This window comes from Oryctolagus cuniculus, chromosome 7 (genome assembly GCF_964237555.1).
Source record: "Oryctolagus cuniculus chromosome 7, mOryCun1.1, whole genome shotgun sequence".
Lineage (NCBI taxonomy): Eukaryota > Metazoa > Chordata > Mammalia > Lagomorpha > Leporidae > Oryctolagus > Oryctolagus cuniculus.
The window spans coordinates 6,178,697-6,204,691 of NC_091438.1; the positions used below are offsets into that span (position 1 = coordinate 6,178,697).

A 25,995-nucleotide genomic window follows, 5' to 3' on the forward strand; every position below is an offset into this window, starting at 1 on the left:
CCCTGACCACAGGTACCAGGGCTGCTGCACTCACACCTTCCCTGACCACAGGCACCAGGAGCTCACACCTTCCCTGACCACAGGCACCAGGGCTGCTGTGCTCACAACTTCCCTGACCACAGGCACCAGGTGCTCACACCTTCCCTGACCACAGGCACCAGGTGCTCACACCTTCTCTGACCACAGGCACCAGGGCAGCTGTGCTCACACCTTCCCTGACCACAGGCACCAGGTGCTCACACCTTCCCTGACCACAGGCACCAGGTGCTCACACCTTCCCTGACCACAGGCACCAGGTGCTCACACCTTCTCAGACCACAGGCACCAGGGCTGCTGTGCTCACACCTTCCCTGACCACAGGCACCAGGTGCTCACACCTTCCCTGACCACAGGCACCAGGTGCTCACACCTTCCCTGACACAGGCACCAGGGCTGCTGTGCTCACACCTTCCCTGACCACAGGCACCAGGTGCTCACACCTTCCCTGACCACAGACACCAGGAGCTCACACCTTCCCTGACCACAGGCACCAGGAGCTCACACCTTCCCTGACCACAGGCACCAGGAGCTCACACCTTCCCTGACCACAGGCACCAGGTGCTCACACCTTCCCTGACCACAGGCACCAGGTGCTCACACCTTCCCTGACACAGGCACCAGGAGCTCACACCATCCCTGACCACAGGCACCAGGAGCTCACACCTTCCCTAACCACAGGCACCAGGAGCTCACACCATACCTGACCACAGGCACCAGGTGCTCACACCTTCCCTGACAAGAGGCACCAGGTGCTCACACCTTCCCTGACCACAGGCACCAGGGCTGCTGTACTCAAACCTTCCCTGACACAGGCACCAGGTGCTCACACTTTCCCTGACCACAGGCACCAGGAGCTCACACCTTCCCTGACCACAGGCACCAGGAGCTCACACCATCCCTGACCACAGGCACCAGGTGCTCACACCTTCCCTGACCACAGCCACCAGGTTCTCACACCTTCCCTGACCACAGGCACCAGGTGCTCACACCTTCCATGACCACAGGCACCAGGGCTGTTGTGCTCACACCTTCCCTGACCACAGGCACCAGGGCTGCTGTGCTCACACCTTCCCTGACCACAGGCACCAGGAGCTCACACCTTCCCTGACCACAGGCACCAGGTGCTCACACCTTCCCTGACCACAGGCACCAGGTGCTCACACTTCCCTGACCACAGGCACCAGGTGCTCACACCTTCCCTGACCACAGGCACCAGGTGCTCACACTTTCCCTGACCACAGACACCAGGAGCTCACACCTTCCCTGACCACAGGCACCAGGGCTGCTGCACTCACACCTTCCCTGACCACAGGCACCAGGGCTGTTGTGCTCACACCTTCCCTGACCACAGGCACCAGGGCTGCTGCACTCACGCCTTCCCTGACCACAGGCACCAGGAGATCACACCTTCCCTGACCGCAGACACCAGGGCTGCTGCACTCACACCTTCCCTGACCACAGGCACCAGGGCTGCTGCGCTCACACCTTCCCTGACCACAGGCACCAGGTGCTCACACCTTCCCTGACCACAGACACCAGGGTGGCTGAGCTCACACCTTCCCTGACCACAGGCACCAGGTGCTCACACTTCCCTGACACAGGCACCAGGAGCTCACACCTTCCCTGACCACAGGCACCAGGTGCTCACACCTTCCCTAACCACAGGCACCAGGAGCTCACACCTTCCCTGACCACAGGCACCAGGTGCTCACACCTTCCCTGACCACAGGCACCAGGTGCTCACACCTTCCCTGACCACAGGCACCAGGGCTGCTGTAATCAAACCTTCCCTGACACAGGCACCAGGTGCTCACACTTTCCCTGACCACAGACACCAGGAGCTCACACCTTCCCTGACCACAGGCACCAGGTGCTCACACCTTCCCTGACCACAGGCACCAGGTGCTCACACCTTCCCTGACCACAGGCACCAGGAGCTCACACCTTCCCTGACCACAGGCACCAGGTGCTCACACCTTCTATGACCACAGGCACCAGGGCTGCTGCGCTCACACCTTCCCTGACCACAGGCACCAGGAACTCACACCTTCCGTGACCACAGACACCAGGAGCTCACACCTTCCCTCACAACAGGCAGCAGGAGCTCACACCTTCCCTGACCACAGGCACCAGGTGCTCACACCTTCCATGACTACAGGCACCAGGACTGTTGTGCTCACACCTTGCCTGACCACAGGCACCAGGTGCTCACACCTTCCCTGACCACAGGCACCAGGAGCTCACACCTTCCCTGACCACAGGCACCAGGGCTGCTGCACTCACACCTTCCCTGACCACAGGCACCAGGGCTGTTGTGCTCAAACCTTCCCTGACCACAGGCACCAGGTGCTCACACCTTCCCTGACCACAGGCACCAGGAGCTCACACATTCCCTGACCACAGGCACCAGGGCTGCTGCACTCACACCTTCCCTGACCACAGGCACCAGGGCTGTTGTGCTCACACCTTCCCTGACCACAGGCACCAGGGCTGCTGCACTCACGCCTTCCCTGACCACAGGCACCAGGTGCTCACACCTTCCCTGACCACAGACACCAGGGCTGCTGCACTCACACCTTCCCTGACCACAGGCACCAGGGCTGCTGCACTCACACCTTCCCTGACCACAGGCACCAGGGCTGCTGCACTCACACCTTCCCTGACCACAGGCACCAGGGCTGCTGCACTCACGCCTTCCCTGACCACAGGCACCAGGTGCTCACACCTTCCCTGACCACAGGCACCAGGGTGGCTGAGCTCACACCTTCTCAGACAACAGGCACCAGGGCTGCTATGCTCACACCTTCCCTGACCACAGGCACCAAGTGCTCACACCTTCCCTGACCACAGGCACCAGGTGCTCACACCTTCCCTGACCACAGGCACCAGGTGCTCACACCTTCCCTGACCACAGGCACCAGGGCTGCTGCGCTCACACCTTCCCTGACCACAGGCACCAGGAGCTCACACCTTCCCTGACCACAGACACCAGGAGCTCACACCTTCCCTGACCACAGGCAGCAGGAGCTCACACCTTCCCTGACCACAGGCACCAGGGCTGCTGTGCTCACACCTTCCCTGACCACAGGCACCAGGGCTGTTGTGCTCACACCTTCCCTGACCACAGGCACCAGGTGCTCACACCTTCCCTGACCACAGGCACCAGGAGCTCACACCTTCCCTGACCACAGGCACCAGGGCTGCTGCACTCACACCTTCCCTGACCACAGGCACCAGGGCTGCTGTGCTCACACCTTCCCTGACCACAGGCACCAGGTGCTCACACCTTCCATGACCACAGGCACCAGGAGCTCACACCTTCCCTGACCACAGGCACCAGGTGCTCACACCTTCCCTGACCACAGGCACCAGGGCTGTTGTGCTCACACCTTCCCTGACCACAGGCACCAGGGCTGCTGCACTCACGCCTTCCCTGACCACAGGCACCAGGGTGGCTGAGCTCACACCTTCCCTGACCACAGGCACCAGGGCTGCTGTGCTCACACCTTCCCTGACCACAGGCACCAGGAGCTCACACCATACCTGACCACAGGCACCAGGTGCTCACACCTTCCCTGACCACAGGCACCAGGTGCTCACACCTTCTCAGACTACAGGCACCAGGGCTGCTGTGCTCACACCTTCCCTGACCACAGGCACCAGGTGCTCACACCTTCCCTGACCACAGGCACCAGGAGCTCACACCATACCTGACCACAGGCACCAGGTGCACACACCTTCCCTGACAAGAGGCAACAGGTGCTCACACCTTCCCTGACCACAGACACCAGGGTGGCTGAGCTCACACCTTCCCTGACCACAGGCACCAGGTGCTCACACCTTCCCTGACACAGGCACCAGGAGCTCACACCTTCCCTGACCACAGGCACCAGGTGCTCACACCTTCGCTAACCACAAGCACCAGGAGCTCACACCTTCCCTGACCACAGGCACCAGGTGCTCACACCTTCCCTGACCACAGGCACCAGGTGCTCACACCTTCCCTGACCACAGGCACCAGGGCTGCTGTAATCAAACCTTCCCTGACACAGGCACCAGGTGCTCACACTTTCCCTGACCACAGACACCAGGAGCTCACACCTTCCCTGACCACAGGCACCAGGAGCTCACACCATCCCTGACCACAGGCACCAGGTGCTCACACCTTCCCTGACCACAGGCACCAGGTGCTCACACCTTCCCTGACCACAGGCACCAGGTGCTCACACCTTCTATGACCACAGGCACCAGGGCTGCTGTGCTCACACCTTCCCTGACCACAGGCACCAGGGCTGCTGTGCTCACACCTTCCCTGACCACAGGCAACAGGTGCTCACACCTTCCCTGACCACAGGCACCAGGTGCTCACACCTTCCCTGACCACAGGCACCAGGGCTGCTGCGCTCACACCTTCCCTGACCACAGGCACCAGGAACTCACACCTTCCGTGACCACAGACACCACGAGCTCACACCTTCCCTCACAACAGGCAGCAGGAGCTCACACCTTCCCTGACCACAGGCACCAGGTGCTCACACCTTCCATGACCACAGGCACCAGGACTGTTGTGCTCACACCTTCCCTGACCACAGGCACCAGGTGCTCACACCTTCCCTGACCACAGGCACCAGGGCTGCTGCACTCACACCTTCCCTGACCACAGGCACCAGGGCTGTTGTGCTCACACCTTCCCTGACCACAGGCACCAGGTGCTCACACCTTCCCTGACCACAGGCACCAGGTGCTCACACCTTCCCTGACCACAGGCACCAGGTGCTCACACCTTCCCTGACCACAGGCACCAGGAGCTCACACCTTCCCTGACCACAGGCACCAGGTGATCACACCTTCCCTGACCACAGGCACCAGGTGCTCACACCTTCCATGACCACAGGCACCAGGTGCTCACACCTTCCCTGACCACAGGCACCAGGAGCTCACACCTTCCATGACCACAGGCACCAGGTGCTCACACCTTCCATTACCACAGGCACAAGTGCTCACACCTTCCCTGACCACAGACACCAGGAGCTCACACCTTCCCTGACCACAGGCACCAGGTGATCATACCTTCCCTGACCACAGGCACCAGGTGCTAACACCTTCCCTGACCACAGGCACCAGGAGCTCACACGTTCCCTGAACACAGGCACCAGGTGCTCACACCTTCCCTGACCACAGGCACCAGGTGCTCACACCTTCCCTGACCACAGGCACCAGGAGCTCACACCTTCCCTGACCACAGGCACCAGGAGCTCACACCTTCCCTGACCACAGGCACCAGGAGCTCACACCTTCCCTGACCACAGGCACCAGGGCTGCTGTGCTCACACCTTCCATGACCACAGGCACCAGGTGCTCACACCTTCCCTGACCACAGGCACCAGGAGCTCACACCTTCCCTGACCACAGGCACCAGGGCTGCTGCGCTCACACCTTCCCTGACCACAGGCACCAGGTGATCACACCTTCCCTGACCACAGGCACCAGGTGCTCACACCTTCCCTGACCACAGGCACCAGGTGCTCACACCTGCCCTGAACACAGGCATCAGGAGCTCACACCTTCCCTGACCACAGGCACCAGGAGCTCACACCTTCCCTGACCACAGGCACCAGGTGCTCACACCTTCCTTGACCACAGGCACCAGGTGCTCACACCTTCCCTGACCACAGGCACCAGGTGCTCACACCTTCCCTGACCACAGGCACCAGGTGCTCACACTTTCCCTGACCACAGGCACCAGGAGCTCACACCTTCCCTGACCACAGGCACCAGGTGATCACACCTTCCCTGACCACAGGCACCAGGTGCTCACACCTTCCCTGACCACAGGCACCAGGTGCTCACACCTTCCCTGACCACAGGCACCAGGAGCTCACACCTTCCCTGACCACAGGCACCAGGTGCTCACACCTTCCATTACCACAGGCACAAGTGCTCACACCTTCCCTGACCACAGACACCAGGAGCTCACACCTTCCCTGACCACAGGCACCAGGTGATCACACCTTCCCTGACCACAGGCACCAGGTGCTAACACCTTCCATGACCACAGGCACCAGGAGCTCACACGTTCCCTGAACACAGGCACCAGGTGCTCACACCTTCCCTGACCACAGGCACCAGGTGCTCACACCTTCCCTGACCACAGGCACCAGGAGCTCACACCTTCCCTGACCACAGGCACCAGGAGCTCACACCTTCCCTGACCACAGGCACCAGGAGCTCACACCTTCCCTGACCACAGGCACCAGGGCTGCTGTGCTCACACCTTCCATGACCACAGGCACCAGGTGCTCACACCTTCCCTGACCACAGGCACCAGGAGCTCACACCTTCCCTGACCACAGGCACCAACAGGCCCTTTGTTAGGGCCCCTGCCACCCATACCGGAGACCCAGATGGAGTTCTGGGCTCCTGGCTTCAGCCCCAGCCACTGTGACTACTTGGGGAGTGAACCAGCAGATGAAAATTCTTGGCCGGCGCCGCGCTCACTTGGCTAATCCTCCGCCTGCGATGCCGGCACCCCTGGTTCTAGTCTCGGTTGGGGCGCCAGATTCTGTCCCAGTTGCTCCTCTTCCGGTCTAGCTCTCTGCTGTGGCCTGGGAAGGCAGTGTAGGATGGCCCAAGTTGTCGCTCCCCCTCTTCGCGGAGGAACGACACAGGACCCTGCGCTGTTCTTTCGTCTGCTCGGCCCTCCCCGGGTTTGCTGCTGGTTCTTCCCGGGTTGGCTACTATCCCTTCCACCTCCGTGGAAGGGCAGTTCCCCCTGGCCACATTCCCCACTTCCGCAGGGGAGCGGCACACCGCCGGCCGGCTTTCTCGGGGGGCTGCACAGGTGTTCCTTCAGCTAGATGTTCCCCTTAGATGTTCCCCATAGATGTTCCCCGGTGCATGCCGTCTCTCTCCTCCTTTATAGTCCTCCTCCGCCAATCCTAACTCGGCTGCCCACACGCCGAGTACGCTGCTCTCCTCCAATCAGGAGCAAGTCCTACTGTTTATTGGTTGAACTGGAGGCAGCTGTGCGGAAGCTGTTTACTTCTCTCCCAGCGCCATGTTGTGGGAGAGCAGATGCATAGAATAAGTCTTAATTCCAGTAACTTAGTCCAGTCCGGATTGCTCCCCACAGATCCCCCTTTCTTTTTATTTTTTGGCGTTGATACGCACCTGTCTTCGGTGTCCCGCGGCACACACTCTGCTCTACTTGCTAGAGTTGCCACAGGCTCTTACAAGTCCTATCAATCAGGCAAACCGAATCCGGGTCCTCTCTTCGCCATGTTGTGAGGAGGTTTTTAGGCGCTGATGCGTGCCTGTGTTCGGTGCCCTGCAGCGCATGCTCTGCTCTGCCTGCAGGGGCTTACAAGCCCTATCAGGCAAACCGAATCCAAGCCTTCTCATTGCCTTTTTGTGGGGAGGCCTTACTGATGTTAATTCGTGCCTGTCTTCGGTGACCTGCGGCGCATAAGCTGCTAGCCGCCCAGGTGCTCATCGCCTCACTAATCGGGCAGACCGAATCCAAGCCTTCTAATTGTTGTATTGTAGGGAGGCCTTTCTATTTCTCTATTTCTCTATCTCCGGGCATTCCTATTTCTCCCATTTTACTTCTGTCTGCCAACATTCCCATTTCTCTCACTCCACTTCCAAACTTCTGTTTCTCTTATCCCCGCAGCTTCCCGCTCTGCGCCGCTTCAGCCAGCGCCTCTCTCATCTGCGCGGCTCCGCTTTCCACGCCCTTTGCGTCTGCACCACGGCCTACGCCAGCCCCGTTCCCTATCTACTTGTGCCCCGCACGCTCTCTCTGCGCACGGCAGCCTCCGCGAGTCACACAGCGTAGCTTACGTGTCCGCCACTAGCATTCAATCTAAGTTCCCCGGGCTAGCCTGGCGAATTCAACCCAGCTTACGTCTCCGCCCCACGATTTGGCTTCCCGTCCTTTGCTCCCCGGGCTAATCAGACGGATCCCAATCTGGCTTACGTTTCAGCTTCTGGTTTCAACCTTTCGCCCCCTATTCCCGGGCTAACTTGAGAATCCCAAAGTGGCTTCCGTTTCCGCCTTGGCCTGCCCCCCGCGGCTTCAATTTCCCTAACATTTTTCTCTACCCGGTATGTTTCCCCAAGCTTTCCTCCAACAATACTCCTCCCTCATTTCTCCTGGCCTCTCCCCACAGTCCGCATCCGAGTCTGTTTGTTCTAGCTTTCACTTTCGCTTTCGACCTTAGAGATTTCTCCCAGCTTCCCCCCGTAGTCCGTATCTGAGTCTATGCCTAGGCTTTCCATAGCTTCTTCCGGCACCTTTTTTCGTCCGGCTTTTCCCTAGGCTGTTTGCTAGTCTCTCTCTCCGATAATTTCCCAATTCTTCCCGTTTCTTCCCGTTTCTTCCCTCCTAAGTTTGCTATCCGTCCTAGGTTTCCTTCCGAGTCACAGCACCATTATGTCGCTCCCCCTCTTCGTGGAGGAATGACACTAAACCCTGCCTAGGCTTCATATCCGAGTCACAGCACCATTATGTCGCTCCCCCTCTTCGCGGAGGAACGACACAGGACCCTGCGCTGTTCTTTCGTCTGCTCGGCCCTCCCCGGGTTTGCTGCTGGTTCTTCCCGGGTTGGCTACTATCCCTTCCACCTCCGTGGAAGGGCAGTTCCCCCTGGCCACATTCCCCACTTCCGCAGGGGAGCGGCACACCGCCAGCCGGCTTTCTCGGGGGGCTGCACAGGTGTTCCTTCAGCTAGATGTTCCCCTTAGATGTTCCCCATAGATGTTCCCCGGTGCATGCCGTCTCTCTCCTCCTTTATAGTCCTCCTCCGCCAATCCTAACTCGGCTGCCCACACGCCGAGTACGCTGCTCTCCTCCAATCAGGAGCAAGTCCTACTGTTTATTGGTTGAACTGGAGGCAGCTGTGCGGAAGCTGTTTACTTCTCTCCCAGCGCCATGTTGTGGGAGAGCAGATGCATAGAATAAGTCTTAATTCCAGTAACTTAGTCCAGTCCGGATTGCTCCCCACACAAGTATTTGGGCCTTGCACCCGCATGGGAGACCAGGAGGAAGCACCTGGCTCCTGGCTTTGGATTGGTCCAGCGCACTGGCCGTAGCAGCCATTTGGGGGGTGAACCAAAGGAAGGAAGACCTTTCTCTCTGTCTCTCTCTCTAACTCTGCCTATCAAAAAAAAAAAAAAAGGCAGCAGCAAGGGGGGAAATTGAAAAAAATAGAATAAAAATTTTAAAAATTCTCTTTCACTTTGTTTCTCCCTTTTGTCACTATGTCTTCCAAATAAATAAATATTTTTAAAAATAAGAAATAAAGCTCTCCATGGACATTTTCTTCACCATTTAAAAACACACATGCATATGTTTTATGCACATCTATTCATACACACATATACACTTAAGTATATATGTACATACACAATGATTTTTCAAGAAGTTCGTGGAAATGCATATTATGAAAAAGTTATACATAGATTTCAAAATAAATTTATCTTTTTTTAAAGCTCTACTTATTTATTTGAGAGGCAGAGTTACAGATAGAGATAGGGAGAGACATAGAGAGAGGTCTTCCATCTGCTGGTTCACTCCCCAAATAGCTACAACGGTTGGAGCTGGGCCGATCAGAAGCCAGGAGCCGGGAGCTTCTTCTGGGTCTCCCACATGGGTACAGGGGCCCAGGTACTTGGATTATCTCCCACTGCTTTAGCCGGCCATTAGCAGACAGCTGGATCAGAAGTGGAGCAACCAGGACTCCAAGCTGGAATGCCAGCACCACAGGCAGAGGCTTAACCTACTACCGGTGCCAGCCCCTAAACTTCTTGTTTTTTTATTTGAGAGGCAGAGAGAATGAGAAAGGCAGAGAGAGTAAGCGCTCCCCTCCACTCATTCACTGGTGCTTGGGTTCAAGTGCTGGCTTTACTACCAGTTCCGGCTTTCTGCTAATGCATACCCTGGAAGGCAGCAGATGATGGCTGAAGTCCTTGGGTCAGCTGCCACCAATGTGAGAGACCCAGGTTGAGTCCCTGGCTCCTAGCTTTAGCCCAGCCCAGCACCTCTTGTTGCAGGTGTTTGAAAAGTGCATCAACAGATGGAAGATCTTTTTATCTCTATCTCTCTGTGTATCTCTTCCTTTCAAAGAAAGAAAAGTACACGTATACATACATAAATTTAGAAAAAGAAGAGAAGGTAGGCATTGCGATGCAGTGGGTTGAGGCACTGCTTGGGACATCTGCATTCCACATTGGAGTGCTGGTTTCAGTCCCAGCTACTCTATTTCTGATCCAGCCTCCTGCTAATGTACCTGAGAGGTAGTAGACAATGGTCCAAAAACTTGGGTCCTGCCATCCATGTGGGAGACCAGGATGGAGTGCCTGGCTCCTGGCCTAGGCCTGTATTTGGGGCATCAGTCAGTAGATGAAAGACCTCTGTCTCTTTCTCTCAGATAGATACATAGATAGATAGATAGATAGATAGATAGACAGACAGATAGATATAGATAGACAGACAGACAGTTAGGATGCCAAGGGGGCAAAGATCCATGAGGCCAAAACTAAACCAGCTCTTCTGCTCCCTCCACTCCACCTCCCAGGACACATGGGGTGGGACTGAATGTAAGTAAGAACACAGGCTCCTCCCTGCCCCCCAGGACTGGGGCTAGAAACAGTGAGGAAGAGGCACAGAGTGGGAGAGAGAGCTGGCGCCGTGGTGGGGAGGAGTCTGCAGGGAACTCAGAAACCAGGGCACCTACATGCACGGGAAACCCAGCAGCAGGCACCTCTTCACCTTCACCCTGCTTCGTCCACTCACCTGTGGCGTGGAAATGACCTCTAGACCCTCAGGCTCCTGGAAGGTCTCTGGAGACGCTATGTTCTCTCCTGCAGCACCAAACACACACAGAAACTGCTTCAGAGCCGTGCTTCCTCCAGGCACCCTGATGAAGGGTGGTGGGAGACACAGAGACTTTCCCAGCTGCAAAGTGGCTGGAGTCAGAGCCCGTTTTTCTCTGAGACCACAGCAAATCCAAGTCCAGGTGCACGGCTTCTCTCAGCTCCAGCCGCCCCAGGACGCACGGGTCCCCCAAAAGCACGGTGGTCCTTTCCAATGTCTGTCTGCATCGCAGGCATCCCCCGTTTGAGTCTCCAGCCTGGACAGGACCTTGTCTCGGGTCTGAGATCTCATCCTCACAGTGCCCAGCTCTCCCCTGGCACAGCTCAGCACCGCTCACCCATGTCTGCCCCTGCTGTCCCAAGTCCGAGGGGCCAGGACAGACACACGGGCTCCTGCCACGGCCCCTGACAGTGAGCTCTCGGGTGCAGAAAGAGGCCTATGCTGTGGTGCAGGTGACTTTTTCTCTTCTCCACCCTGCAGTCTTCCCACTGCCCAGAGATTATGCAACCCACAGCGAGGGCAGGACAGACAGGAAGAGAACACGCTTCCTCCAGTGCAACAAAGCAGCCGCAGCAACGTGCACACCCCACCACAAGTCTGCACTGGCTCCAGCCCACCGGCTCCCACTGCTGCCTGCACCTCCCTCCCCTGCTTCCGCTGCCCCAAGACTCGGTACCCCGGGCGTCCAGTCTGGCCAGCAGGTCTTACCAGGGGCTGAGTGTGTCTGCCGCGTGTCCTCCCAGACCTGTCCTCCAACAGCCTGTGGTTCCTCCGTGCTGACCGGGAAGTGGGTCTCAGGCACTGAATAGAGAGGCACAGGTGCCCCTGCCGGCCCTGCGGCGGGCCCTGGCTGGAGGGGAAAGGGCTGGGGCAGGCCAGTCTGCGTAGGTGTTGGCCATGGCGCTGGCTCGCACCCGGGGGCGTCTGAGAAGCGCTGATATGCGGGAAGATCCTGGTAGAAAGTGCTTTCTGCGGACACAAGAGGAAGGAGTGAGACCTGAACTGTGGCATCTGCACACGAATCAGACCAGAAACAAGACCGGCCACAGGGTGCAGCTCCTGCCCCTGAGGCCTCGCAAAGCACGGTGATCGTAGCACCAGTGTGGCTCACATCCTCGTGCCGTCTCCACACCTTCCAGCAGTGGGTTGGGAGGGGAGAAATGACCACCCCATCCGACTCCACACCTCTGTATTTTTGGATCAACTCTTTCTCCTTTAAGGAGTTCCTAACGGACTTGGGTATTTGAAACCTGGAAGACCTCCAGTTTGGGAAAAGGCCTCTGGATTTGGTGCCAGCTTCCTGCCAGTGCAGACCCTGGGAGGCAGTGGTGATGGCTCAAGTAGTGGGGTCCCTGCCACCTACATGGGAGACCTGGATTGAGTTGCCGGCTCCCAGCTTTGGTCCTGGCCCAGCCCTAACCACTGAGGCCATTTGGGGAGTGGAACTGATGAACCAGAGCCCCTTTCTCTCTCTCTCTATCCCTCTCTCTCTCTGCCTCCTTCCCTCTCTCTCTCACTCTCATCCCCTCCCTCCCACCACCACCTCTCAAATTTTAAAAATCAAAAAGAAAGAAAACTTCTCATTAAAAGCCCAGATCAGATCTGAGAGGCGATGGCTTTGCTTGTAAAGCAGCACAATCCATTTGCCCTGGAGGGGGCCTTGCTGATGAGATGAACGCAGGTGGGGACAAGCCCAAGATTGGCCCAAGGTCCCAGGGCTGTGTGGGCACCAGCGGACAGGGCTGTGAGGAAGCAGCCACAAGAGGCAGTGGCCTGGTGCTGCTCCACCCTTCACTGAGACCAGAAGCAAGGCCTGCCCCCCCTCCCCTTCCCTTTGCTCACCCCTGAAGGAAGCACAAGAGGCATGGCTGGAAGGGAAGAGGTGAGGACCCCGTGTAACCGTGGGAAAAGAGGGGCTGTGTGCAGGAGGTACCTGGCCCAGCGGGTGGGTCACACTGACACAGGCAAGGAAGGCACTCAGGGGAGGGAGGGGCTAGAATTCCCTGGAAAAGTCTGTGTCGTGCAATCAGACCCTGAGCGTCAGCTGTTGTCCCAAGCACCTGTTGTTCCTGTGGCTCCTGGAGTATCCAAGTTTGCAGAATGAGGTTCCCCAGCGTCTGCAGCTGCCTTTTGCTGTTTAAGATAAAGTACACTCCTTTATCCGCGGCACAGGGAGAAACAAGAGTAGGGAACGGGGTGACTCTGAACTTAAATCAGACAGGATCTCCGGTGGGAGTGGCACGGTAAGGGAACCTCCGCTGAGCGCCCAGTGGCCTGAGCAGGGCACTGGCTCCAGGGCTCCCAGCTGTGCTCAGAGCCGGCAGCGCTGGCCGCAGGTCAGGGCCCACGGAAGGAGGGAAACCACAGGCCTGAGAGGCCACAGCAGAGGGATGCAGGGAGGGAAGGAGGAGGGCTGGGTTTGAAACATCCACTTGGTCCTTTCTTCAGGCATAATGGGAGGAAGAGAGGGAGGAGGCCCTGGTCCTCTTACTGTCCCGATGACGACCAGCAGCTTGGGCAATCGTGAGAACAGAGAGGAAAGGCCCGGACGTCTTTTAAGTGAGTGCCTGGCCTACATTACATGAAAGTACCGCGGTCTCTCTGATCCTTTGTTCCCAGCAGAGATGGGGAAGCTTTCTTAGCCATCAAACATGCGCCCTGGGACCTCAGAGAAGGGCGGCAAGGGGTTTGGGAGAGCCCTCCCCACTCCGCCTCCACCCACCTGGGTCACACACACACAGAGGAAATGGTTTCAAAATGGGAGCCAAGCAGGCGAGGAGCTCAGAGTCCCACCCTTTCCCGGGACACGGGGCGCAGCTCGTGGGTGATGGGGACACCACAGGGAAGCATGCGGCCAGGACTTGCTGATGTCCATGCCCCTCTGCAGCTCAGGGAGAGTGGAGGGAAACTGAGGCCCAGCCTGCCACCCCTGCTCCACCTGCTCACCTGCAGCTCCTGGTGCCGCCGGAGCCGCTGCAGCCAGTCAGGCTCCCAGGCCTCATCTCCCCCGCGCCTCTCGAGAACCAACGGGTCTGCCAGCTTCAGCCTCTCGGCCAGCTGCGCCGAGTCAGTGGGAGAGGGACAGAGAGGGCAATCAGAGTGATGGAACACCAAGAGGGCGAGGCGGCAATGACGGGAAGCAGAAAGAGCCGCAACTGCCTTGTAAATTGGATTATAAAGAATAATTGAGGGGGCCTGTGCTGTGGTGTAGCAGCTAAGCATCCACCTGCAGTGCCAGCATCCCATATGGGCACCGGTTCAAGTCCCGGCTGCTCCACTTCCGATCCAGCTCTCTGCTATGGCCTGGGAAAGCAGTGGAAAGTGGCCCAAGTCCTTGGGCCCCTGCACCCACGTGAGAGACCCAGAAGAAGTTCCAGGCTCCTGGCTTCGGATCAGCACAGCTCCAGCCATTGCTGCCATCTGGGGAATGAACCAGCAGATGGAAGACCTCTCCCTCTGCCTCTCCTCTCTGTGTGTAACTCTGACTTTCAAATAAATAAATAAATCTTAAAAAAATAATTATTAACTGGGGACAGCATTGTGGTATAGAGGTAAAGCTGCCACCTTCGAAGCCGTATCCCATATGAGAGCTGGTTTGTGTCACAGATGCTCCACTTTCAATCCAGCTCCCTGCTAATGGCCTGGGAAAAAGCAGCAGAAGATAATCCAAGTTCTTGGGCCCCTGCTAGCCACATGGGAGACCTGGATGGAGCTCCTGGCTCCTAACTTTGGCCTGGCCTATCCCTCACCATTGCCACCATCTAGGGAGTGAACCAATGGATTTATTGATTTATTTGAAAGGCAGAGCAAAAGAGAGGGAGGGAGAAACAGAGAGATCTTCTATCTTCAGTTCCTTCCCCAAATGGCCACGACAGCCAGAGCTGGGCCAGACCAAAGCCAGGAGCCAAGAGCTCCATCCTGGTCTCCCATGTGGGTGGCAGGGCCCCCAAACACTTGGGCCATCATCCACGGCTTTCCCAGGCTCGTTAGCAGGCAGCTGTATCAGAACTGGAGCAGTGGGGACTTGGACTTGGACTTGCTCTGATATGCGATGCTGACAACTGGCAGTGGCTTAACCAGCTGTACCATAACACTTGCTCCGCCTTATTCCATTATGAAGTCCCAGAACTTCCCCAGTCAACCATTCTGGCTCCCTGGGTTCCTTGCAAACATGAACCTGTGGGCAGAAATCTCAGTGTGTGGGGCCTGAACACCACTAACGTTATTGCCTACAGAATCCAGCACTTGGGCCTCATCCACACCAAAACAAAAATGTAAGGGCAGGCTGCCTTTTTGCTCTCTAATGGACTTTTTCTTCAATTAACTGAAACAAGTATTTGCCTGATTATTGTTTTCTTCCCCAGAAACTGAAAGTTGATATGTTTTTGTTTTCTTTTTTAAATGTATCCCACATGTGATAAAATATTCCATGCATTTAAAAGTATTTTAATAAGGATCATTTCCTGTTTTAATCACTAACTACATTTTCCAAGCCCAGCTTTTACAAACAGAATGGTTTACCGCTGCATGCCATTTTACTGTACCAGAAAAGCAGGTGCAAGAATGAATTTGTCAAGAAGTACATGCATGGTGTTCCCAGGCCCCCAATCCCCCCGCCCCCGCCCCCAGCCTCCTCCCTTGTGTGTTTCGGACTCTGCTTATCGCATCTGGGCACACAGCCGTGGCCAAAGACAGCCGTGGGCTCCAATTGTACAGCGTGTTCAAAAAAGATGAAACGTGGAGCCTCAGCTGCTCTCCAATGGCTTGCTCTGAACACTGAAGATAAACCACCTGCAGAGAACCCTTTGAGACGCTCACCTTGATGAGTTCCACTAATAGCACAGGGTGGCTGCTCTCTGCCTGGCTCAGGACGGCCGTGCCAATGGCTTCGCAGTAATGGAAGGCCTGGGACGCCAGGCCGTAGTCCGCCAGGCGGGAAGCATAAAGGAGCTTATACACCTGCGGAGAGGAACCGGGCCAGGGATGAGTCCACCAGACAGGGCTGGAGGGATAGGGGGGGACGCAGATAAGACTTCTTGCAAGTCAAATGATTGCCAGCTTCCTGCAGCACTGGCATCCACATATCCACAGCTTTGTGCCATCTGGGGCATTTTATCTGTGTACAGGCACAACTCCAAATCCAGCCCGTGGTTCCTGAGTTATAGAGAGAAGTACAGACAACCCATCAGCTCCACTCTAGGCCTTGGTCACCGTGGAAATGTACGAAGTGCTTACTCCCTATCCATCAGGCTGTGGTACGAGAGAGCCTGCTGTTCTGTTTGGGGCAGAGACCAGGTGACAGGGCACATATAACACAAGCAAAAACAGGCCCTGGTGCAAGCCCCGTGGAGAGTACAGACGAATACAAGTAATCTCCTGCCGAAGCCTGAGGGACGAGGCGAGGGCCAGGCGTGAGGGCTCTGGTGGCAGACAGACTCCGGTTCAAACCCGAGCGCCATCCTAGTGTGGCACACTGGACTACTGACCTCAGTGTACCCACTGCAACACGGATTTCTATAGTAACACCGCCTACCACCTCTTCTGCTGTGACGATTAAATGAAATCATCCAGAAAAAGTACTTAGAAAACATGGTAGGGGCCGGTGCTGTGACGTAGCGGGTAAAGCCCTGGCCTGAAGCACTGGCATCCCATATGGACACCAGTTCGACTCCTGGCTGCTCCACTTCCGATCCAGCTCTCTGCTATGCCCTGGGAATGCAGTGGAAGATGGCCCAGGTCCTTGGGCCCCTGCACCTGCGTGGGAGACCTGGAGGAAGCTCCCCACTCCTGCTTTCCAACTGCTCAGTCCTGGCCATTGCAGCCATCTAGGGAGTGACCAGTCGACAGAAAATTTCCCTCTCTCTCTCTCTGACTTCCAAATAAATAAACCAATCTCTTTTTTAAAAAGAATACGAAGGTAATGTGCACAGGAAGATGAGTTACCTGCACACAAAAAGCAAAGGAAATACAGGGCAGCAGAGCTACGTGTCAAATGGGGGCCACGGAGCCAGCCGTGGGAGGCGGTGTCCAGTGTGGACAGCGGGCTTCGTGCCTGGCGCCACTGCCCCGCGTTCCAGACAGGAGCTCGCTGGCTCCCGCGGGGGGCGCCTTCAACAGACACTGGGGCCACCCCCGCCTCAGCCGAGCCCACTGCCACACTCGTGACAAATGTGAGAAATGTGGGTGACATGGGCCACAGGTCGGGAGGTTGAGGAGAGAGGCCAGGAGAACGTGCAGCTGGCGGCGAGGGACCAGGCACGGAGCAGGGAGCAAGCTGCAGCGGCGATAATTGCAAATTAATCTTGATGTGAATGGAAGGGGAGAGGGAGTGGGAGAGGGGAGTGTTGTGGGTGGGAGGGAAGTTATGGGGGGGGGGGGGAGAAGCTATTGTAATCCATAAGCTGTACTTTGGAAATTTATGTTCATTAAATAAAATAAAATATATATATATATAAAAAAAAAGCTGCAGGGGCAGAAGTCTCAGGGGTCGCGGGAGAGACCCCAGCCCCGGCGGCGGCGGCGGCGGCGGCAGGGGCGGGGCGGGGCGGCTGCGCAGGCGCACACGGGCCTGGGGCGCCGGGGCCGCGCAGGGCCGGGAGCTGGCCGCAGGGGCCCGGGGCCGCGACGGCGAGGCCGGAGCCTCGGGCAGGGAGGCCCCTGCGAGGTCCAGCTCTCGCGGCGTGAAAGACAAGGCTGCAGGGGACGCGCGGGACGAGACCCGGCACCTTCCCGCGCTCGCGCTGCTGAGGGGAAGTCGGCCGAGGCGTCAAGTCGCAACGGCGCCTCGCGGCGTCGCCTACCTGGAAGGAAGCGATGAGGCCCGGGCGGCCGCCCAGCGTCCGACAGTACTCCAAGACCTCCGTCCTCTGGATAGCCTCCGCGGAGGCGAACCTCGGGAACTCCTGACTGGAACCGGAAGAGCAACAGGGCGCGTGAGGTGGCGGGACGCCGCCCGCCGCCGCCCTCCCCGACGGCTCTGACTGGGCTGACGCGGGGGGCCTGGGGAGAGGCGCCCCCGCGGCCCTGCCCTCACCGGCCTGCCTGCCGGGGGCCGCACATCCCAGGCACCGCGTTGTTCCTGGAGGCGTCAAAAACTTGGAAAAAGGAAGCGAAACATTTGGGTGCAAAAACAAAAAAAGAAAAAAAAAATTTTTTTTTTTTGAAATCTACGCTTTTTTTTTTTCATAAAAGGCCCCTCCTATGAACTTTTTGAAGAGCCCTCGTAGTCACCCACGCGCTGAGGGTCCCCACGGGACCCAGGCGTTCCCCGTGTGGGACATGAGGCCCCCGGCGGCCGGGCTGGGCAGCTTGGCGCCGCCGTCACCAGAGGGCTTGGGAGCCCGGCCGCCCCCACCGCACTCCAGCTGCCCTGTCTTCCACACGTTTTTTCACCTTGCTGTGCCTCAGTTTCCCTTCTTAAAAATGCCTTCTTCTTAGGGGCAGTGTGTAACAAGGGAAACGGAGCGAAGAAAGGCCTGGCACCACCTGCAAGCTTAGGAAATCTCAAATATGGGGGGAGGGGTGGAGAGCTCAGAAGGGCCCCAGGGAGCCAACTGCCTGTCTGTCAACCATTCCTTCTCCCCGGGGCCCACCGGGTTTTCCCGTGATGAGAGGTGTGCAGTGGCCCGCAGAGAGTAACATGCAACAAGTAGGGGCGCTGGGGCACCCCCCAATAGAAGGCCTCAACACGCGCTTCTGCTGCTCCCTAGTTTTGCTCAGGGTGGGCTCTCAGAAAGGACTCAGGGCGGCCTGACACAGAGCGGAAGCCTCACAAGTAAAACCTTATTTTTGTTTGATTGGGTTAATTGATCCCTGGTTGCAGAGCCAGAGTGCCACCCAGTGGCCAGAGCGGCGCAATGCAGCCTGACGGCCGCCTGGTGGTGTGAAGTGGCACCCGGGGAGCATCTACTGGTCCAAGCCTGCAGATTCTGCATTTAACCAGAGGAGGGCACCAGCGAGAGCCGAAAGCTCACAGGAAGATGGCAAATAGGAGCTGTGAAACCCAGCAGAGGAGCACACAGCTCCCCCGGGAGCATCCCTGGCCATTCTCCGTCCCCTAGAAGGTCACACACCTGTGGCTACTGCCCAGCAAGGCCAGACGGTCCGCGTTCACAGTGTAGTGTCCGAAGGGCACCTGAGCCATGAGGTAGCAGAAGTGGGCTGCCTCCACCAGCCCCTTGCTGGCTGCAGGACAACAGAGACAGGGCAGAGCCACGGGTCAGGGGAGAAGCCACATGGGAGTGCATGAATGAATGAACACATGAACTTCTCACACGCTTGAGTCATGGACCCCAGAGCTCACCCTCTCTCCCACTGGCATTTTGGGCCTCAAACATTTGATCTCAATTCTCTTCTGCCAGAAAAGGAAGCTATTTCATATCCTGTATAACAGACAAGTAACTAGGAACCTTTCCAAGCGTTGGAGTTCTTCCTGAGGGTGAGAGGTGAGAAGAGAGGCCCACACCTCAGCAGAGAAGCGGACCCTCACGAATGGGGGTCCTTAGTTGAGGCCTCCCAGGGCGCTAACAGCAAACAATAGAAGACTTTCCCCCACGCTCATAAAAATCAAATCAATAACCAAATTGCTCCCAATGTTAAAAGGTACTCCCATACATTTTCCATTGGCTGAAAATTGAATTAACTAAAATAGATACACCACTAGCACAGTGCCTAGCACCCAAGAAGGGCTCAGCAGATGTTGCTCCCTTTGGTCCGGGGTTCCAGGATGCCCAAGAACCTGACATCTGACATGGCACACTCTGACGCATGGCTGTTTTAAGTTGAACACAGCAAGGTTTTACAAAGTCCCTCAAAGAACACTATGAACTCTGCATGTTCTGCCTCTTGACCAAATTTGAGAGCCACTGACCTGGAACATTCAATACCCGGTGTGTGTTTATAAGGCCACGGTCATAGAGAGATGAAAGAAACAAAGGCAGCAGGATTCTGAAGGGTAGTTACGGCAAAAGCAGAACTTGCTCCCTGACTGAGCAAGGTCACTGAGGGACGGATGGTGCTAGAGGCCAGGTCCCCAGGCGTCCAGTCCGTCTGCAAGGGAATCTCTCCCAAGGAAGAAGTTCAGCAGCTGAGCACCAGGTCTCGGGGCCCTGGCCTGAGCTGGCTCGCAGCAGAGATGCCAGTGAACTGGCAGGAAGGACATTCCTTTCCCTGAAGTTTCTTCCCTCAAAACACTGATGCCCTGAGGTCCAGACTCTGGCCCTGCACTGAATCTAAGAAACTAAGGGCCCGAAGTTAAAGGCATACCCTTGTGGGGTGGGGAGGGGGGTGGTGCGGGTTCCTGCTCACCCAGGGTGTCCCCCATGGAGACAATCACACGTCGACGCAGCTCCGGGTCCCCAGCCTGATTCGACAGAATCACAGCCAAGTGAGGCCTCCAGTCTCCCCACTGCGTGTCCCCACAGCACTGAAAAACAGCAGAAAAATGATGACAGCTTACAGAACTTATGGTGACACGAGTGTTGGTAAGAGGACTGCTGCTTTCTGGCTAGGAGGAGTTCACACAGGTCCATCACGCTGCCTGCAATGCTTCCATTCATTGGTTTCAAGTTCTCTTATTTACCAAAAAAAAAAAAAATAAACCAATCAAAATTCCTACAAGCAATAGAAAGATAGGTAAATACAAATAGACACATAATAAGAGTTTTACTAATTATCAAATTTCTTCCCAGCACCCCCATGCCAAATAGCTAGTCAAGTCAAAGGGGAAAAAAAAAAAACACCCTTGCTTCATAAGTAGAAATCACATTAGCCCATCACCAAGGTCAAGTTAAGTTTTCCTAGTTTTACACACATCATCTTATGTCATCTTCACAGCCACCTCATGTATTCTAATTCCTATCAGCCCTTTAGAATGAGAAAATCAAGCCAAGTGGCCCAGCCTGCAGTCAGTCCCCATTTATTTCCCTCCCAGCCAAGGGCAGTGCCCATCCCAGCAGTGGCCAAGCAGAGGAAGCAGCCTCCACCAGGGGCAGCAGAGAGCAAACAGCAAAGGGGAAGTGGGAAGAGAGCCCTGCCCACGGGCGCTTTCCCGGTAGAGTCTGGTCCTGGCACAGCAGGGTGGCTGGGTTGGGGGGTGAATATCAGTAAACAACATGATGTCCTAAAACAACACAGGCCCAGCGTTCCCCTCACCACTCCCTGCCTCTTAGCTGTGTGACCAGTGCAAAATTTCAACTGGCTTTAAACCTTTGTTTCCTCGTCTCTAGAATGGAGATCATGTACAGGGCTGCAATTTAGGGAGAAGACAGCTATGTGGAACACAGAATAGTATGCCACACTTGGCTCTCACTTTATGAATAACATGTAGGTGTGAATAAAGGGCTCGTCACAAAGTTCATGATAAACACTGTGAAAAGAAGCTATGCGTGGAGTTCAGCACTTTTTATCAAGATAAACATCTTTTCATTCTATTTTTCCCATATCTGTTGAAGTGCCTCACACATGAGAACACAAGCACAAACATACAGCGGGAAGCTCAACAGAGGGAAAGAAAGGGGCGGCTCGCAGGCCGGTCTAACTCCAAGCTGTCGTGTGGGAGGGTCGGCCAGAGGATTGACAGTAATAACTAAGCCCTGAGATCAACGCTTCCACAGTCACCTGGCACTTGCAATGACCCCAGAGAATAAAACACGCTCCACCCAGCTACACGTCACACCTGCTCCACCCAGACTGGACAATGCAGTGGATGGGGTTGGAGGAGACATCTAATGATTACAATAGCTCTCATTCATCACCTGGCTCAGACCATGAGCCTCACCCTCTGCCAGGCATTCCTCCTACCAGCACCACATGGGCTTCGTCTGAGTATCGCCCTCCCTTGGACATGTAAGCCAGGCCTCTTCTTGCTGAATTGAAAGGAACAAGCCAAAGAGGATAAAATCCCTCGGAAGGAGGCACCCTTGGAAGCCATTATTCTGTCTCTTCCTTAGGTGATTTGAGGGAAAAAATGGCATAAAGCAGGTCTAGGAGGCCAGAGAAAGAGTAGTCCTTTATTAACTAACTTCAACAGGCCAGGCTCCGTGGTTGATATGCTCAGATATTCTTTCTCCTTTAATTGTTCATAATAACTCTACTGGTTAGGCACCAAAACTCCTGCAAAGAGGCAGGCTCTGTGAGATGAAGCCGCAAAACCAAATTCAGACAGCGGCAAGGAGAAACTCTAGGTTACACCTGTGATGAAACGCACGCCTGGGTGTCCAGGGCCCATGCACTGCTCATCACAGGTGACTGAAATCTAGCCTTTGACGAGGTGTGGGGAGGCCAGGAAACTGCCGGCTCTCAGATCAAGTACTGCACTGCCACAGCACCTCTGGCTTCTCAGCTTTCTCCCCTAGAAAGCTAAGTTCCGACTGCAGGGTGAGCCAGGGATCCACAGGCTGATTGCCTAGGTGGCTGCGTGCAGTGCCTGGGGCCGTGGTACAGCTGTGCTGAGCTGGGCAGTACACAGTGACCCACAACCACTGAGGGGTTTGGTGATGGGGTGTGAACACCATCAGTTCTCTCTCATCACAAGCAATAATGACAGAAAAGCAGAAGTGTGGATGAAGTCCATTTTCATTCAAGCCAGTTGTCGGCAAAAATAAGTAAATACTCTCACGATACAAGAAATACCAAAGATACCCAGGAGGAAGCAGAGCATGGACACGGGTGGGGAGAGGTCAAAGGTCTCTCCGTGGGCTAGGCAGAAGCAGACCCTAGCAGGCCTACCCTGGAAACCCCAGGCCTGTGGGAAATGCCAGACAAGCTGCTTCCACCCAAGCTCAGACCTCCCAGCAACACCAGTCCCGGAAAGATTCAACTCCTGTACAGGTGCATAATTCTAAGGAACAAGCCCAGAATAAAATACAAAACTCCTACAAGGCAGGAGGAGGAAAGTAACACAGAAAATAAACGGCGGGTGAGAGAACATTGCACACAGCCACGCACCCACAGCCAAACGGGAAGTGGTGGGTGAAAGGATCAATAATGAAAACAATCACTGCTAGGCAGCAAGTGCATGAAGCTGGGTCCTAAAAACTCAGGAAAGCCAGGGAGAACAGCAGGAGGAGACAACCCGACCTGCACAGCTCAGGGAAGAAGGGAAGAAGCCCAAGATCAGACAAACAGGGAAGGGCACAGAAGCGAGAGACACTGGTAAAAACCCAGTAAGGCACAGAAAGGATGGAGGAAAGAGAAAAAATGAAGGGAGTGTGGGACAGAGGAGAGAAGGGTGGGTGATTGATGACAGCTGCCATGCAACCTGGGAAGGTTACATCCCACCTCAGAGGCCCGGAGAGAGTTCTCGGCTCTTGGCTTCTGCCTGACAGCTGATCCAGTCCTGAGTATTGTGGGGCATTTGGGGGTGAACAGGCAGGTGGGAGATATCTCTGTGTGTGTGTGTGTGTCTATCTGTCTGTCTCTCTGCCTTTCAAATTAGCAAACAAGCAAATTTGAAAGAGAAAAAGAAAGGAAGGAAGAAAGAGAGGAAAAAAAGAGAAAAAAGAAAGATGGAAACTAGGAATGGATGGAGGGAGAGAAAGAACAGCAAGTTTTATTAGCTAAACATACAAGTGTGCATATATTTTATACCTATGAAATATGTATGCCTGGAGTTTCTAAAAATAAAGTCAAAATAATGGAACAAAAAAAATACTGAGGGTGTAATTCAGGAGACTTCTCTGGAACTCTGCAATACAAATGTACATATTAAAAGGGCATGGGATGCCCCAAGAAAAAACAGGCCCAGACACTCGACACCATCTGTTCCAGAAGCTAGGAGACTTCAGAGACAAAAAAGGAATTCCTTGGAACCGAAAGATTCAGTCCCTCAAGGTGGCAAAGCTGTGAAGCTGGCCCAGGCTTTCCCTCAGCCACAGTCAGCTCTGGAGCACGTAGGATCATCCCCGTCCAGCTCTGAAGGATTGGGGAGTCACAGGGGAAAGCCATCCTTGGTTGGGGGTGGGGGAAGGAGGGCATCCTGCTGGCTAAATCTGGAGCCCACCAGCTCGTGCCAGGCAGCAAAGCCGGCCGCTGCGAGAGCACGGGGAATGGCGTGGTCTTTGCACTGAGACAGACTGGGTGCGTGCCCACCCCACTACCCACTAACTCTGAGAGCATGGATCACTCCACACCTTTGCACCTCAGGTTCTACGGCCCTTCCCCATGTGTGAAGCAAAATGATTCGCATCGAAGCACTTAGCACTTAGGACTGGTGAACTTCTGTTACACGTGTCGCATCCTGGAAACTCTACTGCGTTTCTGAGCTGTCCCTCTGCTGGCTGCGGGTGGAGGGAACAGTGGAACAATGCTCACCGTGGCTGCTTGTGGGATCCTCCCGGACAGGAGCTGGAAGAGGGTCTGCAGGGGGTCGTTGAGCGCCAGCGTGCTGGTGAAGCTGCAGAGAGAGGGGGCGGTGCGTGGGGACCAGGCCCGGAGAGCCTCCTTGCACACGCTATGAGGTTCCAGGCCTTGGGCGTTCCTGCTGGGTCTCTGCTTCACCCTCCAGGGGGAGATTGGCAGGAACGGCATTTCAGCACACGCCCCACACCCGTCTCGTGGTTGGCAGGTATTTTCTACACTTTGACACTGACACCCCGGCTCTTGAGTATCCGTTTCTGTCGGCCTTCTACTATCGCCGAGATGACGCAGGGCCATCTCAGCTCCTGGGGGAGCTGCGGAAGTTGGCTTGGAAGCTCCCCTCCATCCCAGCCGCCCTGTGCTCCTACTTGCCACTGACCTCCTCCACACCAAAGCCTGCAGCTCTCAGTGTCACATCTGTGGCTCATGACAAGCCCGGGTCTGGAGTGCTTTTTTTACTCACAACCACTAACTGGCCATTTTCAATAAGCAAAGAGGCGTGGGACAGGAACCAGAAGTGATCCTGCTGGTGACGATCCATGGGATGTGCTTAACAAGGACATAATATGCTCCGCAGTTGATTTGAGACTTAAGCATACACGGTTAGGGAGATTTCTCACAATTCACTGGGCCCCATCAAAAATCAATGGCCCAAAGCAAAACTCTGCTGTAGAGATGTATGCTGCCGTGTATGGCTGGAATGTTCACTTCCAAAACCCAAAGGAAGATCATCGCTCAGAACAGCACCCTTGCCATACAAGCTCAGGGCACTCGCCATCCAGCTCTGGGCATGACAAAGTACAGGGCACTGTTTCTAGTCCCTGGGAAGACTGAGGGTTCCGGAATCAGGAAGAATGGGCTCCCAGGAAAAGGGCCAGTTCCTAGGTCCACGGAAAGAATTCAAAGTGGAGGTGGCCATCTCATCGACTCTCTGCCCAAAAGGATTTCCAGCCAACTCGAGTGGAACCTAAGCTGAGAGAGCCACAGCCCAGCTTTAGCCAATGCTGGGAGACAGGCATTCGGAGGGAACATCCTCCTCACGGTCCACCAAGCCGGTCCCGTCCAGGAGGGTCGCCCTGCCCCATGTGGTCCTTGCCTCCCACGCATGCTAGCCAGAGCCTGGAGGACTCGCTCAGATCACTTCTCCAGCATGCCCATACCACCGCCTCCACTCGATCCTGGTTCTCTTTCCTCCTGTTTCATACCCCCTCTTCCACACGCAGGCCTGTGGACCATCTTTCCTCTATCTTGTTCTGGTCTGGACCTGCTTAGAGGTCCACCCATGGTGCTCAGATTGTGGGGTGCTGATGTGATTTCTTACTAAGTGCACCCCCTCACCCCCTCAGTCTCAACACCACCGCTGCTGGGTCTCATCCCCAGTCCTGGTAACCCCGTTTCCCTGGCACTCCATGTCCCTCCGCACTTCTCAGCACCCAGAACCCCACCGTGAGGCTAAGCAGCTGACAGCTACTCGCATCCAAACCCTCCAGCAGGAGGCTCCCTCGGGTCAACCTAAGTGATCACCTGTTCCCTCACAAAACAGAAGGAACAGCCCCTCCCAAAGAGAGAAGACGCTGACAAAGCAGACACTGTGACCACGGGGGTAGCAGGTAGGAAGGATGTCTCTGTGCCTCGGATGTAAGTCTTGGAGGCGAGAGATACTGTGTGCAGCTTGGAAGAGAAACCGGAAGGGCACTTGCAGGGTGGGCCTCCTCCCCGGCCCC

The 25,995-nt window shown here is 55.9% G+C and overlaps 1 protein-coding gene across 7 annotated transcripts in view; it reads right to left on the reverse strand.

Moving 5' to 3' along the window:
- The window catches only part of SEC16B (SEC16 homolog B, endoplasmic reticulum export factor), a 73,165-nt gene that overhangs the window by 7,883 nt on the left and 39,287 nt on the right, over positions 1-25,995 (reverse strand). For 5 of the 7 annotated variants that reach the window (XM_070076625.1, XM_070076624.1, XM_070076627.1 and 2 more), the window contains 9 exons: positions 24,227-24,308; positions 20,222-20,339; positions 18,988-19,099; positions 17,716-17,821; positions 15,734-15,874; positions 13,862-13,972; positions 12,976-13,048; positions 11,624-11,884; positions 10,835-10,902 (listed from right to left, as the gene is read on the reverse strand). In XM_070076625.1, coding sequence (XP_069932726.1) covers positions 10,835-10,902; positions 11,624-11,884; positions 12,976-13,048; positions 13,862-13,972; positions 15,734-15,874; positions 17,716-17,821; positions 18,988-19,099; positions 20,222-20,339; positions 24,227-24,308 — 1,072 coding nt within the window. 7 annotated transcript variants of the gene reach the window in all.